Source organism: Harpegnathos saltator, unplaced genomic scaffold, assembly GCF_003227715.2.
Source record: "Harpegnathos saltator strain DR-91 unplaced genomic scaffold, Hsal_v8.6 scaffold213, whole genome shotgun sequence".
NCBI classification, from domain to species: domain Eukaryota; kingdom Metazoa; phylum Arthropoda; class Insecta; order Hymenoptera; family Formicidae; genus Harpegnathos; species Harpegnathos saltator.
Genome location: NW_020229999.1, coordinates 1,469,692 through 1,486,400, shown reverse-complemented (window position 1 = coordinate 1,486,400; position 16,709 = coordinate 1,469,692). Strand labels below are relative to the sequence as shown.

Below are 16,709 nucleotides of genomic sequence, written 5' to 3'. Positions count from 1 at the left end.
AAAAGTCTCATCGCGAAATAAAAAGCGTTCCGCTCCGTTGAGCGGAGCGACCGATAATTCCTATCGCCTCGCTTCTAAAAATGCCCGGCCGTGCGCTTCGCAGACTTCACCGCCGCGCCGGAATAGGAAAGAATTCACAATATAACGCCGCAATAAAAAGGGTGACATTCTCCTCAAGCGCCATTGTTCAGCCTCCGCCTCTTTACGTCCTTTCTTCCTTCCTTCCTTCCTTCTTTCCTGCCATCCTGCCGTCTAGTAAAATAAAGAAGCATCCGTTCACCGAGCTCGCGAAAGCAACTACCCGCCGATTAAGGGACTGAGGCAGCTTAACGCTGCTTTATGCGGCACTTTATCGCGTGTAACACTTTATTGCACGCATTCGACGGCGATGGCGAGGCGCATAGTCTACGCGCCGAGATTCCCCGTAGCCTTGGGGCCCTCATCTCCCTAATAAACGCGAAGTCTTCGCGCGGAGGACGCCCCCGAGCAACGGCGAAGAAGCGCCGACGTTACTGCGAAGCGGATATCGGGGTATAAAAATATACGGTCGATACGGCGCTCAAAGATTACGATCGTGCTTCGTGGCCGCTCGTAGCGTTGATTTCACGCCGTGTATCGATCAACGTGTTAATTAGGAAGCGGCTCCAGAGAGGGGGCTTGTTTGGAGACACTCGAATCCATCGCGAACGCGCTCCCTCCTCGATAGCGTGCGCGCACGGCCTTGCTTATTATCTGTTATCTAAGCGGCTTGCGTCACGCTGAGTGTCTTTACATAATGAAATCGAGCTGCTTTCAGCACATAATAAATTTGCCTAATGGCGCCGGCCATTTTCAATCAAAGCAAATGACATTCGCTCCTTCTCTCCGCCTCCTCCCTCGTTGCTCCAAGGCGGGCGGAAAAAAGTTGCATCGTAGTCACGAAGCCTGGAAATAACGTAACGTTGCGACGACAAAGCGCCGTCCGTGCGCGCCAGTCACGCTGTTACGCGAACATTTCAGCGAAGAGCGGCGATAAAAAGCCGAGATACCGATAACGTGCGGACAACCCCGGGGTTAATCTTGTCGGCGGGGATTCTTCTTCGTCCCGGCACTTCATCATTTCAAGGTTGCTGCTTTTCCCTCTTCTCCCTTTTCTTCGTCTCTTCACCGGCAAGCACGACGATAAGAAAGAGAGAGAGAGAGAGAGACAAGAAATGTTAGACTCGCGGCTGCCTTCAATTTCGCGCTTCGTTTAGGCGCGACACGCGCGATCATCTCGTCTCTTCCGTCTACGGCAAAACAAACGAAACAGCATGACGAGTCGCGAGATGAGGGGGAGAACGGCAGAGGGGAATCCCGAGATGTAATTGCCCGCGCATTTTTCGCGCTTTATCCACTGTCTGGCGGGGCTTTTAGCGCTAAGCGAGTCACCGTGAAGACTGAAACACGAGACTTCTCGGGATTTGTCGAAGATTCTTTCGCCGGCGAGCACGTCATCGTCGATGGGGGGAGTCGTCGAGGGGCTGAAAATCCCACGACGGTCCCTCCGGCGCGACCGGGGCTATAATGTCGTTTAATAGTATCCTTCCAAGGATATACGTCGGTCGTGAGTCCTCCTTTTTTACGAAAATACCCTTAATAGTACTTTAATGATGCATCATGGCATCCGGATGCGGTCATATTCACTGCGTTCATTATACACAGGTGTACATTCCCGCGGTCGATATAGGTCCGCTTTTTCATTATTAACGACGCACGCCTGAGAAATATTCGCGAGGCCTATGCGTGACCGGCATGATAATTTCAGGGTCGACGCAGGGCGAGAGCGAACGCGGCCGACGAGGCTTCGCGAATGATCGATGATTCTTTAATCGCGTGTCATTGACGTTTAATAAGTCAAGTTCGCGAATACGATGATTTATGTACCACCGGTGGCGAAAGAAAACAAAAAGGTGAGGAGACAAAGGCAGGGCGAGCAAATTCGCGCGGGTCTGGATGTATCGGCCAAGGGTGCCAGTAATCGGGAAAGAGAATGGGAGGGAGAGAGAGAGAGAGAGGGAGAGAGAGAGAGATTTGGCGGCGAGCTCGAAAACGTCGAAACTGCATACACGAAAAGTGCAAACGAATGTCGCGTCGCAGCGGCCATCGCGGCTGTATCGCGAAAACGGTGACCGAAGAAGCGTAACCGATATTTATCAAACATAGTCGAGCGCACGGCTCTCTGAATAATGTATGAGAGCGAGCGATGCGCGAGCCGGGAGAGGCATTTTCAGCGCCACCGGCCTTTATTCGCTTTTTCCCCTTCCTTTTTTACTTTCCCCCTTTCGCTGCTTCGTCCTACGAGAGATGCATGCGTTTGTCATTGCTGTCCCGCGCGCGGACGCAGAGCGCGACATTTTTCTTACGCAGATCCACCCGTCGGAATAATAGCGCTCTGCGGGATCCGCCCCGTCGAAGTGAAATCCTTCACCAGGAGCAAGAGCATCCTCGACCGTTCTCCGTCGGGAGAGACCGGATTCTTCCCTGGCGGGACACCGGCGAATTGCCGATAAAACGAGCGATTCTCATAATGCCGGGTGCTTCGATCGCGATAAATCGATCGCAACAAAGTGAAATTCATAACGTGATTTTAATTACAAGACGCCGTTCATTAACGTGCACACTCGTTCTTCGGATTACAGGTTGTTACGGCAGTGAAGTTCTCATTGTGGAGGGAAGCGATCGACCTAGAAGACATCGGCATGTTACGATCTCACCGAGCAAACATCACGACGCCAATGGAAGTGGTACGCGTGCATACTCATAAAAGAAGCTATAACAAGGCAATAGATAAACAGATAGGTAGATAAGCAGGTAGACGCTAAATAAATATCACACGATTGGCCTGACTTTTTTTCGAGAAATTAGCGCACACTATCGGGACTGAGAAAGAAACAGATGAGACTCGGTGGAGAAGAGAGGACCAGGAGACTAATGAAAATTAGCACAGCCGATTCCCAGCCGGAGGAAAAGAATAAATTAGACGTGAAGTAAAAAAACACGAGACAAAAGAAACACGATTTGGAAAAGACCGTAGACAAAAATATCCGACCATAATTCCCTGAAACTTTCTTTAATTATTTCCTCGAGATACCTAACGATGGCAGAATCCGAAAGCCTAACGAGAGTCCCGCTAGAAATCCCGTGATGCCCTCTGAATGCTCGCTTACAGACGACGTGACAAAAATCGAGGTGGTGCTCGAGGAAGCACCGGATGCTGTCATCGGCGGCTCCATGTCATCGGAATTGGTGCCCACCAGCGAACTCAATTCCACCTTTCCCGATGGTGAGTCTAACAGTTTCATATTGTCTCGGGAAGACCGTAATCCTCCTTATTCTCGTTCCCGTCGTGTTTCGCAATATCCTCCCTGTCCAATCTGCTAAAATACAAGATATGAAAATGTCGAGGAATATCCGGACAAAGAACCGCGGGTCCCGACCTCACGAAACGCTACTCGTTCCTCACCTCGTGCTCATGAGCGGACGAGGTCAATTTATTTCGCTAATCCGTCGCCGCGCTGCTCGATAACTGAAGAAAGAAGCGAGTTCGCTCTGGTCTCCCGCGCGGCACCCTGAAAAGTCGCGTTAAAATAAAGTCACATTTGTCAGCCGGCAGCATCCGTCTTCGCGCGAGCGGCGTTTATTCGCGATCCAGTTCGCGATAAGCCGCAGCTCAGCGGGGAGGAAAAAAGAAGAAAGAGAAGCAGAAGAAGAAAAGGAACGCGACCGCCGCACCGGGGGGAAATATACGGCGAGAAGCTCGACGAGTTCCCTGAAACATTGATCGCGCATTCTCCCACGTTACTTTCGACATCTCGGGGATCCCGCGAGGACGAAAGGATCCTCGGCCGCGTGTTCTCCCACGATGTGAATTTTTGACGCGACTCATCATGATTGCCCCGTCCCTATCGCGGCAAACTGATACAAACGACCCGTGGGAGTCGCTCCGCACATCTCCCGATGTGTTTATCCCTCTCCGTTCTTCTTCTCGCTCTTCTCATTTTTCTTTCACAGCCACGCGTCGTGTCGATTCAATTCGACCGTCGTTCATCAACCGATTCAATTCGCCCGGCGATTATTCGATGCGCCGCGAAGGCCTCTCGCCGACTGAGTAACGCGGCCCCCTGACAAAAGCGCATAACGCAAGGCGAATGACGCCGGCTTCGAAGGTAAACGCGCGTAACGCTAAAGGGTGATTTACACGATGCTACTTTTGACACTTGACGCTGGCTTCTTTCGTCGCCGCAGCTTCTCGCTTTCCTAGAGCGAATTTCTGCTCTCTCAAAGTGAATCAGTGATCACCACTGAACAATTCAGTGGTATATTTAGCATGCACTGACAATCAGTGCATAATCGCTGATCGACAGTGAGTTTCACTGATGCACTTTGAGAGAGTGGCTGACAAAGTCGCTAGCGTTGGAGCATTTACACGATGCTGATAAACAGCGTTTAGTTGCTAACGTTTTAAGGGAAATTTTGTGGAAACGGTCAGTTAAAAGGATCATGGCGTCAAGGAATTAGGACATAGTTCAAGCTGCTATCGTGCTTTGTGCACGAGCTCTTCAAACAGAAATTCGTGGCTCAGTAAACAAAATAAAAAAAAAAAAGAATGTGGGTACGTATAAGTGGATAGGTAGAAGATTAACTCATAGTGCGTCAAATAATCTTTTCCAAAGAATTGGCATTAGAGGATCCAACTGCATACCGTAAAGTATTGCGGTTAACGTGCGAGAAATATGAAGAACTTTTGAAAAAGGTGCATCCGCTTATGCAGAAAAAAGACAGTTTAATGTCGCTTGACGCGAGCGGTAAAAGTTGGACATGTTCAACTTTGCCATAGCGACTAATAGACGCGCTGCGTCTTCCAAATTTTAGACGCTAGTGAATAAAAATCGAGCGTCTAGAAGAAGTTTCTCACCAGCGAATTTGCTGGCGACTTAAGAAGCTTGCTGGAAACGAGTAACAGCAGCATCGTGTAAATCACCCTTAACCGAATAACGCTCCGAATGGCGAATATGCGTAACGCGCGCGCGTCAGTACGAAGATGGGAAGTTAAATAATTGATTACCGCGCGGCCCCCGCGCGCGCCCCCGGCTTGCGCACTTCCCCGAGCGTCGGCTTTTCGTTAACTGCGGCGGACGTTAATGCGATATATGTAGTTTGAGCGCGTTTCGCTGCCGTCGCTTATCCGTTTTGCTGACATACGCGTGGCCGTACGTGCGTGCGCTCGTCGAATTCTACGAGGACTCCGAGCCGCCCGAGGGTTCGCGATGAGAAATCGTCGCTCGGCGAAGACCGATCGCGTAATCGGCCGCTTGAGTCGCAAACACATCAAGTGAAAAATTCCATGAACTCGGCAAAATCGCGCGGGGGATCCGGCATCAGTATGCGTGCTCTCTCGTGTCGCGGAGGGGGGAACTATAGCGATCAGCTGGCTCCCGCGGCAGTCGTTTTTTCCCTCTTTCATCCGTTCTCGGCTTCCTTTTTTCCAAGTTGACCTAACCGAAGTTACTTTAATTAAACTGAAAGTTCTTTGAAGTGCGCGAAGTTGCGAGAACGCGTGAAAATTTCCGGCCCGCTCGAGACGAGGAGCGCAGGGAAGAAATTTAGAGTAGGTATATACGGATTATATATACATAGAGGATTTCGTTGCATCTCAAATTTCTCTCTCTCTCTCTCTCTCTCTTTCTCTCTCTTTCTCTCTCTCTCTCTCTCTCTCTCTCTCTTTCTCTCTCTCTCTCTCCGTGTCTCTCTTGCATAGCTTGCGCGGATGCCGGGACAAGTATGCCGGTATTATGAACGCGCGGAATCTCCCCTTTCGTTCTGATTTTCTACGTGATAGCTCGCGACGTAGAATTCTCCCCCTCTTGAGAGGGTCAACTCTGTTGGCGAGCGAACCGAGATATCAATTTATCAGTTTGATCGTTTGCCATGTGAACGTACGAGTACTACTTACGGAGCGTTGTTAGGGTCATTGTAGAATCGCCAACAAAGCTTCACGTTTGAACGAACATCGAACATCCTGGCGTTGCAAGGTGAGCTTGATGTTTCCCCGGCTGGTTTTCTTCCGTTAGCACGTTGCCGTTAGCCCGCAGGGTTGACCTAATTATAATTGCAATTAGCTCACCGAACAAAGGAACGTGTGTGGAAATTTTGGATTATACATTAGCGCTGTCATTGTTTCAGTTTTAACCCTCCCTATACCCATCGAACTTCGTCGGACCATATTTTAGTTCTTCCGGGCTTCTCTTTTCAGCGGTTCCAACCGCAATATTTGCAGCGGTTAACAGCTTAATTGACATTTTATTGATTCCTATATTGGTATTTTATTGATATTTTTTATTGACATTTTATTCTTTCTTAAGCAGAATTGACGCTTCATTTTAACTTAGAGAGAAAGAAAGGAAAGGAAACTTATTGATTTTTTTCTGTCAAAATAAAATACATTGATTTCTTTATTTAATAAAGTAATCTTCATTTAATCAAGACTACGATGATATATCAAGAGAGAGAAAATGTTTAAAGTCAATTTTACAAATCAATTTTTAATTCGTTAACTACACTACACTCGTTATAAACATTACCACAAAAATGTGTTAGTGAAATATCGAAGTATCGAAGTACATTACGCGATACGAACAACCGAATTTGGACGGATCGACTGGAAAGATACGACGGGTCGCTCGCGCCGCGAGTCGTTAAAACGCTGGCTCAATGTCCATGACGTTCATCAATCTCCTTCTTCCTTCCTTTCACAGCGGTAATTACCCTTCCGAAAGAATCGCGCCGAGGACGCTCCGCGGACGTGTCCGCGTCGCTCCGTTTTCCGCAGCAATAAAAATGCCTGCGGCTTCGGCCAGGGGTTGCAGGAACAGGTGCGGTGGTGGTTCGCGCCGAGGAGGCCTTGATCGTCATGCTCGTGTTGGTGCTGTGGGTGGCCGCCATCGCTTTGTTCTTTAACCGGTGGGGCAAGATCCGCATGCTCGAGCCGTACCAGCCGAAATTTCAGCAGCAACACCGGCAGCAGAGCTGCAGCCTGGTCGATCCGAATCCGCTCCAGGTAAGCCCCGGCTCGCCGCGACTCGCGTTCGCATTTCGCCCCTGCGACTACTCGTCGTAATTGATTAACGCGCATAATGCCCGCGGCTGTGTCGCGTACACATACACACACACACACACACCGCGGAGGAATGCGGTGTATCGTCGGATTAGCATAATCCGTGTGATTTGTGCGGACCCGCGCGCGCGCGGGAGGAACCGGAGGTGGACGATCGCGTGATATCGTGTTGTTTCGAATTCCGAGCGAGATTCCCACGCAGAACGCAATCCGCGGCCGATCGTATCGCGGATCGATCGTGCGAGCGAATCGTGGTAGTTTCGTCTTTCGACTAGTAAATATGCATATATAACGAGCACGCGACGCTCGGGATCGAGGAAGCGGAACAAACGCGCGTTTGTTCGTTTCACGAATTAGTGCGCGCATTTCGTTTCTCGCGTCGGCGATCCCCCGCCGATGTATTAATGTCGCGGTACGTTCGTAATTGAATTGGACCTCGCCAACTTCCCATCCCTTGTTCTTCCCCCGCCTCCTGGGCGCAATCACAGCTACCGGAGGATTTGATGCGGATATGAATCTTGCAATTAGCACGATGGGGATTAAATTTCCGAATATATATAATACATATGGCGATTATACGGAATATATATGCGCATGCGGCAGCGCGTGCGCCGAGATTGTTCACTTGCTGATTATTTGCCGTATAATTACTGAAATAACGGCGAGCGTTAGCACGTTGCGTACCGCCGCCGAGAGAGGCACGTCACCGCTCGGCACGTTAAACCAACAAACAGTCGGCCGACCGACTGATCGACCGTCCGTTGGAGGAGGAGGAGATTCGCAAGCTCCAGAGAGACTGTAATAAGCATCACAAGCCCGGCAGAGGTACACACACACACACACACACACATACCTGAAATGCTCTCATACTTTACACAGAGTGTCCGACTATAACGTATACAACCCTCGGCTGCATGTAGGTGAAACCAAACTAAAACCGAGGAGCTCTTCATTCCATTTCGCGAACAACCAAGTGAAATTTCGAGTCATTAGTGGAAGAAGATTGCTGAATCTCGTGGCGAATGGATGGACGTGTGCTTCTCGACTAGAAATTTATCCCATGGTTCCGATCAGGTTAACCTCATACGGACATCAGGTCCCAAAAAGGTAATACTATCGGGTCCTAGTAAGTCATGTAACGCAGCGTGAATATCAGGACCTTAGTAAGGATTCATAGTCAGGTCCTTATTAAGTTACCTTATGGAATCCTTATTACGTTTTTTCTTTTCTTCAAATTATGGCTCCTGATTACTCGCCACGGCTATATTGGATGATGACATTAGAAATAAGAAATGACACACTGAGAATTCTTTCATGTCATTTCCAAATAAAAAGATATTTGCATAAAATAATATTTTAGATCGCTCGAGCATACTTGTAAAATGTTTCGGAAAAGAAACATCAAATGAATATCATAAGATCATAAAGTATCACAAGGTGACAAGACATAAGGTAGTGTTAAAGAGAAAAGTTACATGTCACGTTAATTTTACAACTATTTATTGACTGCTAAAAGAAGGATAGTTTCTATAGCATTTTACAAATATATTCAAGTGATCTAAAGTGTTTTTTCAATGCAAACATCTTTATATTTGGAAATGACATCCAAAAATTGTTTTGTTAAAACTTGATAATGCAAATCATATCAAGTACAATGGATAAGATCCCGACAAGGACCTGATTCATTGAACCATATCATATACTAGATTGGTACATTAAGATCCTAATGTGGATCCCTAATGTGTCCCAATCATTATAACCTTATAAAGGTCTTTCTTACTCATTTGTCGTTAGGACATTACAAGGAGTGACTTACTTAGGATTACCTTTCATTCACTTTATTAGATCCTTATCAATGTTAGGTGATGAATGTTAGGACCTGATCAAAATTTCTAGTCGGGCTGTAGATTAGGTGAAACTCCACGGGAAAGGACGTTACTGCGGCCTTCGCTCGCCGCTGATAAGCGAACGGCGAATATCGCGCATCGATCGATCTTCTTTAATTAATAACCCGAAATGTTACTCGCAATGGTTGCTCGCAAAATCGTGGGGTATTTTCTCGACCAGTGCTCGACCGATCTATCAGTGCACGTGACAGTTGTATACATTACCGTCGGACACCCTGTATATAGAATGTTCCGTGTCCGGCGAATGTAAACCGCGGGCGGATATCGGAAGAAATAACGCAACTGTGGGACTTTTAATAGCTCCCTGCGAAAGGAATACCTCGCGATCGATCGATCGTCCGTTCGTAAGATCGCAGCCGACGGACGTGGTCTTAACTCGACTGAGGTTGCCTCGCGCACTCATCACGTCGACCGCGTGTAAACAAGCCAGGAGCCTACGAGCGCTTTAAAAATTTATCTTCTGTACGCGCGAGAGGCGAGTCACGTACGCGATAAGATCCTCGCTTGGCTCCTCCGGCTTCGCTTGTAAGCGCCAGAAATTCACTCGTATTCATCGCGACCTTGCGATGATCCTGCTGCGCCGCTGTTGCTCAGGCGACCGTGCTATTTTCCCGAATCCAATGCATATTCAGTAAGTCAAATCTGTCGATACTGCCCATTCATGTTGTTCCGGACACGCGATCGCGAGTGCGCGCTCTCCGGCAGTTCTCAAATCTCGTCGTTCCAGCTAACCGCCAAATGCACTCGCACGGGCTCGTTCATTATTTATGGCGGTAAGCGCGAGATACAAGCGGAGATTTAGAGCGGCGCGTTTGTTACGATTGTGCGGCGCGTGAACGCGCGCTGGCCTCGCTCGTATGACTGCAGATATTTCATGATTCGGCCGTACAAAAGGCAGACAAACATGGAGCGATTTATCAGCGAAAGCATCCGGGAATTACGCGATCTTTTGCCCGCGATCGATCGCGCCGCTAGTTAACGGCATAACGGACGCGCTCAGCGGCATGTGAACGTGTTCCCAGTCGCTTTTACGAACCGGCGACCGCATTCCGCGGGAACACGAGCGCGACGAGTATCTCCGCGCGAGCGAGATACGCCGGTGGCGGGAAAGCGCGTAAAATAAAGTTTCGCTCCGCGAATCGAGTCACTCTGAGGCCGCGCGGGAATCGCATTCGCCAAATTTCTAGCTCGGGAAATCTAGTCTATCTAGTCGGATCTAGTCGGGCGCCGAGAAAGAGAGAAAGAGAGATATATATATATATATACTTTTTGTATTTTATTTTAAAATACGATTATTATACATTGAGTCGGCGGGCTGGACTTTGTGTCACTCGACACGCAGCGCTGGGAAAATTCGATGAATGAACAATGCGCCGCGTCTGGAATCGGCTTTTTGCGCGCAGGGCGCGGCGAGTATCGCGCGGTGTCAGTCATACACACACGCATGCACACACGCGTTGGATTTAACAGCACAAAGGAATACAAATCACGATGCGAATGGGAAGCGTCCGATGAAATGGGCGAAATTGGCGGGACTCGCGCGATGGCAGATCGCGTTTCGTCGCGCGTGACCTGTCGAATGAGTCGTCGTTCATTTTGCTCTCGCGAAAATTTTTTTCCGATGGAACACGTGTAACGTACACGGATACCCGTGCGGTGCACCGACGTCGATATCATTTGTCCTACTAATTAAGCACTATCAAATATTATAAAAAACAACGGGAAGAATAACCGGGTTTTGTTATAGAACGGGATGCTAAAAGATATATTAAATGTTTGTGCACTTTTTTGCCCTTTTTCGCGTCCGACACATGTTACCAAGCGTGGCATGGGAGGGACAGAAGCAGGAGGGGAGGGGCGTGCACGTGCACTTGATCGTGATACTCCGGATACGGATACGCTCTCGCGACGCCGCCGGCCTGCGAGCAATTATTTTCAGATAGAAATCGCCGTTCGCCAATATGTATTTCTACGTCGATGGTGATTCAATCGCGGAAACGTTCGATTTTCGCGGATTGCATCGCGAAACCACCGTATCAAACACACGATCCCGACTTCGATTCCGTTCGCATCTCCGCGCATCCCTTAAAATTAACGCGGTTCGCTGCGATGGGGCTCTATGTGAAATCGGAGATGATAAATTCTCTCTCTCTCTCTCTCTCTCTCTCTCTTTCTGGATAGTTTAAAAGATTGAGCAACTAATGATTCGTTGAGTGTGTTTTGCCATTTAAATTGCCACCGTTATAATTATGGAATCCTTTAAATCTTTTTAATTAATCTACAACTATGTGCTATAATTTCGAATTAAGAAAGTTAAAATATTCGTATCGTCAGCAAGTTGGCAGTGAATTTAATTAAATTTATAGCTTATAAAACTCATCTAATTATTGTAAACCTGCTCATTCAAGTAACTGTTCATATTTTACTTGCATGTTATGTTGGACAGAAAAGAGAAAAGAAAATATGTAATTTAACGTATTTACTCTTATGCTCTTACATTTATATACATATATATAATTAAATAATATATATATATAATTTTCTTTAACGTTCTTGAAAGACCTCTCTTAAGATAGAAATAAACACTTTTCTCTCTCTCTCTCTCTCTCTCTCTCTCTCTCTCTCTCTCTCTCTCTCTGTCTCTCTTTTTCTCTTTCTCCCTTTTTCTCTCTTTCTCTCTCTCTATCTCCCTTGAAGCTACTCTTATTGTTTGATATTTACAAATGATTGTACCGAAATCAATATTTCAACGGACATCACTTCATCAAACAATGAAATCAGATCGCAGAGACCCACTCGAAATTCTCGATAAAATAAATATTGGTTTCGACCAGCGTGCCTAATAACACAGCGGAGACATTAATTAGTCGCGCTGACGTAATGCATCGCGGAAAATCTAAAAGGACTAAGACATCACTTCGCTCGCTCTCTCGCTCGCTCGCTCGCAGGTCACCACTTGGCCCGACCGGTTGTTTCCTAATGTAACTACGTAGACGGATAGTTGGCGCGAGACACTTGGCGTGATTCGATCGAACCGCGCGCTGTTCGCAAACTATCGTCGCGAGTGTTCTCCATTAACGATAACTCTCGACCTGTGATGTAGTTACAAGGGGTCACGGCCCCGAGCGAGACGACGCGATCGTCGGGGATCCTCCCTGGGACCTTTCGCGGGTAGCTTTCACTTTAAGCGCGAGGATCCGGCAAATCCGCGAGGCGAGTCCCACAGGAAAGCCTCGAGGACGCCGGATTCAATATTCTCAAAGGGAAATTAATCGCTCATTTGCAATCGGCCGCCATGAGCGTTTGCCATTGTTTTCCTAAATCGTCCGGTCAGTGTGCTCGCGGCGAGCTTCCAAAGGATTACAGGCAATTCCTGACCTCGGTTGGAGTCTTGAGAGACGACCCGCGTTGCGGAACTGCGCACAGAGAGAGAGAGAGAGAGAGAGAGAGAGAGAGGGGGGAGGACTTGCATATTAATACTTTGCCGAGGATCTCTATCATGCATATTCCAAGCAGCGCAAACGATGATCGAGTGAACCGCGGCGCGGGTTGGACGTGAGAATTCACAGATCTACGATTTGCGAAATTCGACGGCTGCGAGTCCTCTCGCTTAATTTTACTTTCTAATTCACGGACTCGGATTTTCGGTGGAACAATGTGGTCGCTCGTTTATTTATCTTTTACTATTTACTTTTTACCTAAGCGAGAGTTTTCAGTTCTCGACGTAATGTTATATCACGCGCGCACACCGATAGAGCGCACCTTAAATATTATATAATTTCTATGCAAAATATTTTGTTAGGCATCTCACGACTTTAAAGTTATTTTACTCCCGAACAAATATATGGGATTGCTTTCGAAAGATTGCTTCAATTTCTAAACGTGCGAGGATGTATATTAACACACGGTGCGTTATGTTTATCTTCTGCACAATAAAAGTATTTTGTGAGACATCACTCGTGAGATATGGATCGTAAACGCCGCGGAGTAAGTAGTCGAAGACGCTTTGTGTCATTTCTGCGCCCGTCTGGCCGCGCACGTCTGAATCTACTAATAGTGCTGCGTCCGCAACTCGTATTCTTCATAAATACGATATCAGCAAATAATTTTATCACGGCTGAATTTCGCGTAAAATATTCCTCATCTTGTACTCTTACAAAAAAAGTTCAATTATTGTTGAAATAACAATGGAAGACGAACGGGTACGCTGAATCTAAATGCGTTGTGTTTTAAAATACACCAAATCATAAAATTCCATTTTCTCAGATATCGCACAGTTCTCACAGTACTTATTAACAATATTAAATAGCTGTGTCAAATCAGCGCTTCAAATGATTATTTATGTCTCTTACATCTTTAGACAGACGTATTCAGATTTCGTCAAAAGTGGCGAAGGATATTTCCCTCTTCCTCGTAACTTTCCGAATAACTTTCAACTACCTGGATTTTAGTATCCACTTACAGATTTAACCCCTCGTTGATGATAATATATTACGTCGAGGGCTTTAATATATGTATAAAGTTATATTAATGGTTGCGACACTTAATAGTTGCAGATGACAAGCGATATTACATCGGCTATTCGAGGCAATGTCTGTATAATGCAGAGCTATGTTAATTTGCGTATGCTCGCACACGGAACATGCATTCCATCATTACCAAGCGGTGCGCGCTTCATACAGTTATACATTGTTCTAGCAAAGTGTTAACGTAGTATTTGCATAGCGCATATTACATGAGCTTTCGTCTATGGGAAATATGCCGTCTCGGGGTATTGCCCGGTGATTCGCGTTCTTCGGCATCGTACGATTCGATGCTGCGGCGTTAAGCGATATATATCGTTGTACCGCGTGGTTCTCGCGATTGATGAGGAAGCTGCAAGGAAAATATGCTGTCGGCTCGCTCGCGATTTTCCGATTTCTCGCAGTCGAGCGAGTCAATTTCGCGCAAGCGCCTTCCTATCGAATTGCTCCGGCGTGTTGTGCTAAAGTAAAAGGAAAAGAGGAAGAGGATGAAAATGGAATAGAGCTCGCTGATCGTTGATCATACACACACCAGTCGAAGGTAATTCTAAGCAATTCGTTTCGAAAAACGGTGCGAAAAAATGACAAGCTAATGATTAAAAGCTGGAATACCAGAGAGTATGATTATAAATATTATCGAAAAATCATCGACATTATTATCCTCCCTTAAAAAAAATCCTTAAAAAAACTAAAACCCTTCAAAAAAATTTCCTTACCGTCCGCGCGACTCTTATTGGCCAAAAATCATTTTTTAATGCGACTGATTATCCAGAAAAATGAAACACGCACGCACATAGAGAAGTACATTCGGTCCTCCTCGATTCCCGATCCGTCGGGCGCAAAGAGACCGAATTACGCACAGCGACAATGATCGTTCTCTCGTACCGCTGACGTCGTTTCCTTCGACGAGACATATTCGCCGTGAAGAACGAAACAAGTCACGAAAATCACGAACGAGCTTAATGACGACGAGTCACTTGTCGAGTCACAGATAAATTGGCGAAGATATTTAACGGGTCCCGGATGTGTGTGCTGTTCCACTCACGATCGGACGGTTTCGCCGCTACACTCGCCGAACATTCCCCAATAATTAGGATCGTGGGAATTCGCCGCGAGTATCCAGTCGTATAACTCGGGCGGTTGAGTAATTAGTTCCGCTCCTCGAACCGTTCCGCTATGGACCACGCGGAAAAAGAGAGATCGCAGCCTGCTGATCGATCGCGAAAGTACGGAGGCGAGGCTCGCACGGGATGCCCTTTGCGTTTGTAATTTTACTTCTGATCGTATCAATCAACGCAATTTGCTTCGTTGCTTCTACAAGCTTCACCCTATATTACCTTCACGATGCAAGATTGCGAGAGAGAGAGAGGGAGGGAGAGGGAGAGAGAGAGAGAGAGAGAGAGAGAGAGAGAGAGAGAGAGAGAGAGAGAGAGAGAGAGAGAGAGAGAGAGTAAGAGAGAGGCAAGGGGAGGGAGAAAGAGACCTTAAATTGAGAGGAGCATCCCGGAGCATCTTGCCTTTCCGTCCGCTTTTGCATAATGCATGTAAACGCAGCATCATCTTTACTCTTGCAAGGAAACCGGTGGAGTCCCGCTCACAGTAATCTCGGGAGATGCAGCGCCCGTCGCTTCTTATAGAACGCACCGCGCGATATCACCTCACTCGGTGTCCGGAATAACATACTCGCGATTCACAATGAACGTTGCATAGCGACAGTTACCGGATGCACGCTCGTTGGTGCAACGCTTCGACGAGCTACGAAGTAGCACGTCGGACGACGTGAAGCTTTAAGCGTCTCCTATTTGCGTTTCTCGGGAGGAATCTCGTAAAGCAATCTCCACCCACGCCGCCTGATATAATAGAATTCAATAGAATAACATAGCCTATTTCGCTTCTGCGATTTCGGTCTGCCACAAAGCGGAAGCATTGATCGTGTCAGCTTTGCGCGCGCGCGTACACAGTTCCTTCATTCCGAAGCAATATTGTTATCCGAGGTGGTCGTGCGCACGCTTGATAAAACAAATTCCGTTCGTTATCGCGACAATAAAACGTCGTGTTCATTAAACGGTCCTGCGGTGTTTAGAAAGTTGTGTCAACGTGTCCGACGTAATCTTGCGAGCGAGCGAGCGCTCGTTTCCGACCCGGTCACGTTCGCCTGACACATTTCCGCGGAGACAACACACTCCGTTACACAGCTCATCGTTACAGCCCCGGGGTCTAAGTATCTCCATGGGAATACCATCATGGCCGGTGCAGCCGTGATTCATTGACTATGGATGTGTATCGCTTGAAAGAGAAAGAGAGACGCATACCGCGAGCTCGCTCCGCCCTTGGTATTTCGCTTACAGTACAACGAAGAAGGATGCGACTATTGTAGCACGCTGAAATACTCAATTAATCCGAGCAGAGCATTCGCGACGTCTAGATGTATCTTGAATTGCGATATGAATTGTTGAGGAAATATCTAGAAGTTATATAGAAATTCGTTAACTCGGAGGGTTCTAATCATCGCACGCGACAAAACGGCCGAAGATATTCCGTATAAATTATTTCAGGTGATCTCGGACAATCTCGACAATGTTCCTCTTGAAATTGTAATAAGAGGTACAACGAGAGCTATGAGTTGAAGGGGGAATCACATGCGAAAGGCCGTTTTCAAAGCTATTTTTACGAATTTTTTTAACAGAAACGATAAAATCAATGGACTTGAAATTTCCACAGTGTATTCATGTTCAAAGTGTAAAATAAATTTTATTGAATTGCAAGAACCAATCCAACTTGTAATTTTAGATAAAAATGCAGTCATCCGTTTGCTCTATGTTTGTTGCCGATAATTCCGGGCCTCTCATTTCTCTAAGATCAAAAAATGAGAAAGATTTTTAAAATATACCATTATAGCCCGTACCAAAATGAAAGCAATGAAGCAGAGTTTGGAAAAATAATGGCTGTAAAAAGAATATCGAAAATGAAACATTTTTCAACTTGTAATTATGTCTGAAAAAATGAATAAAATATAATATAACTGTGTTCGAGGGCGAAAATTACATACCTATTATACATTGTGTAAAAATGTCTAGTTATTCGGTTCAATAGTGTTTGTGTAATCGTGTCGACAGTTTAAAAAAATGGTGTTTTCATATAAAC

At 46.7% G+C, this 16,709-nt stretch overlaps 1 protein-coding gene across 5 annotated transcripts in view; it reads left to right on the top strand.

Annotated features, from left to right (window-relative positions):
- LOC105192666 (uncharacterized) overlaps nt 1–16,709 on the top strand; it is a 36,668-nt gene that overhangs the window by 15,337 nt on the left and 4,622 nt on the right. For 2 of the 5 annotated variants that reach the window (XM_019840160.2, XM_025298299.1), the window contains exons 2-3: nt 2,661–3,304; nt 6,879–7,078. In XM_019840160.2, coding sequence (XP_019695719.2) covers nt 3,166–3,304; nt 6,879–7,078 — 339 coding nt within the window. In that variant the 5' untranslated portion in view covers nt 2,661–3,165. The remainder of the gene's footprint in view (nt 1–2,660; nt 3,305–6,878; nt 7,079–16,709) is intronic. The other 3 variants (XM_025298302.1, XM_025298301.1, XM_025298300.1) reach the window with 3 other exon arrangements.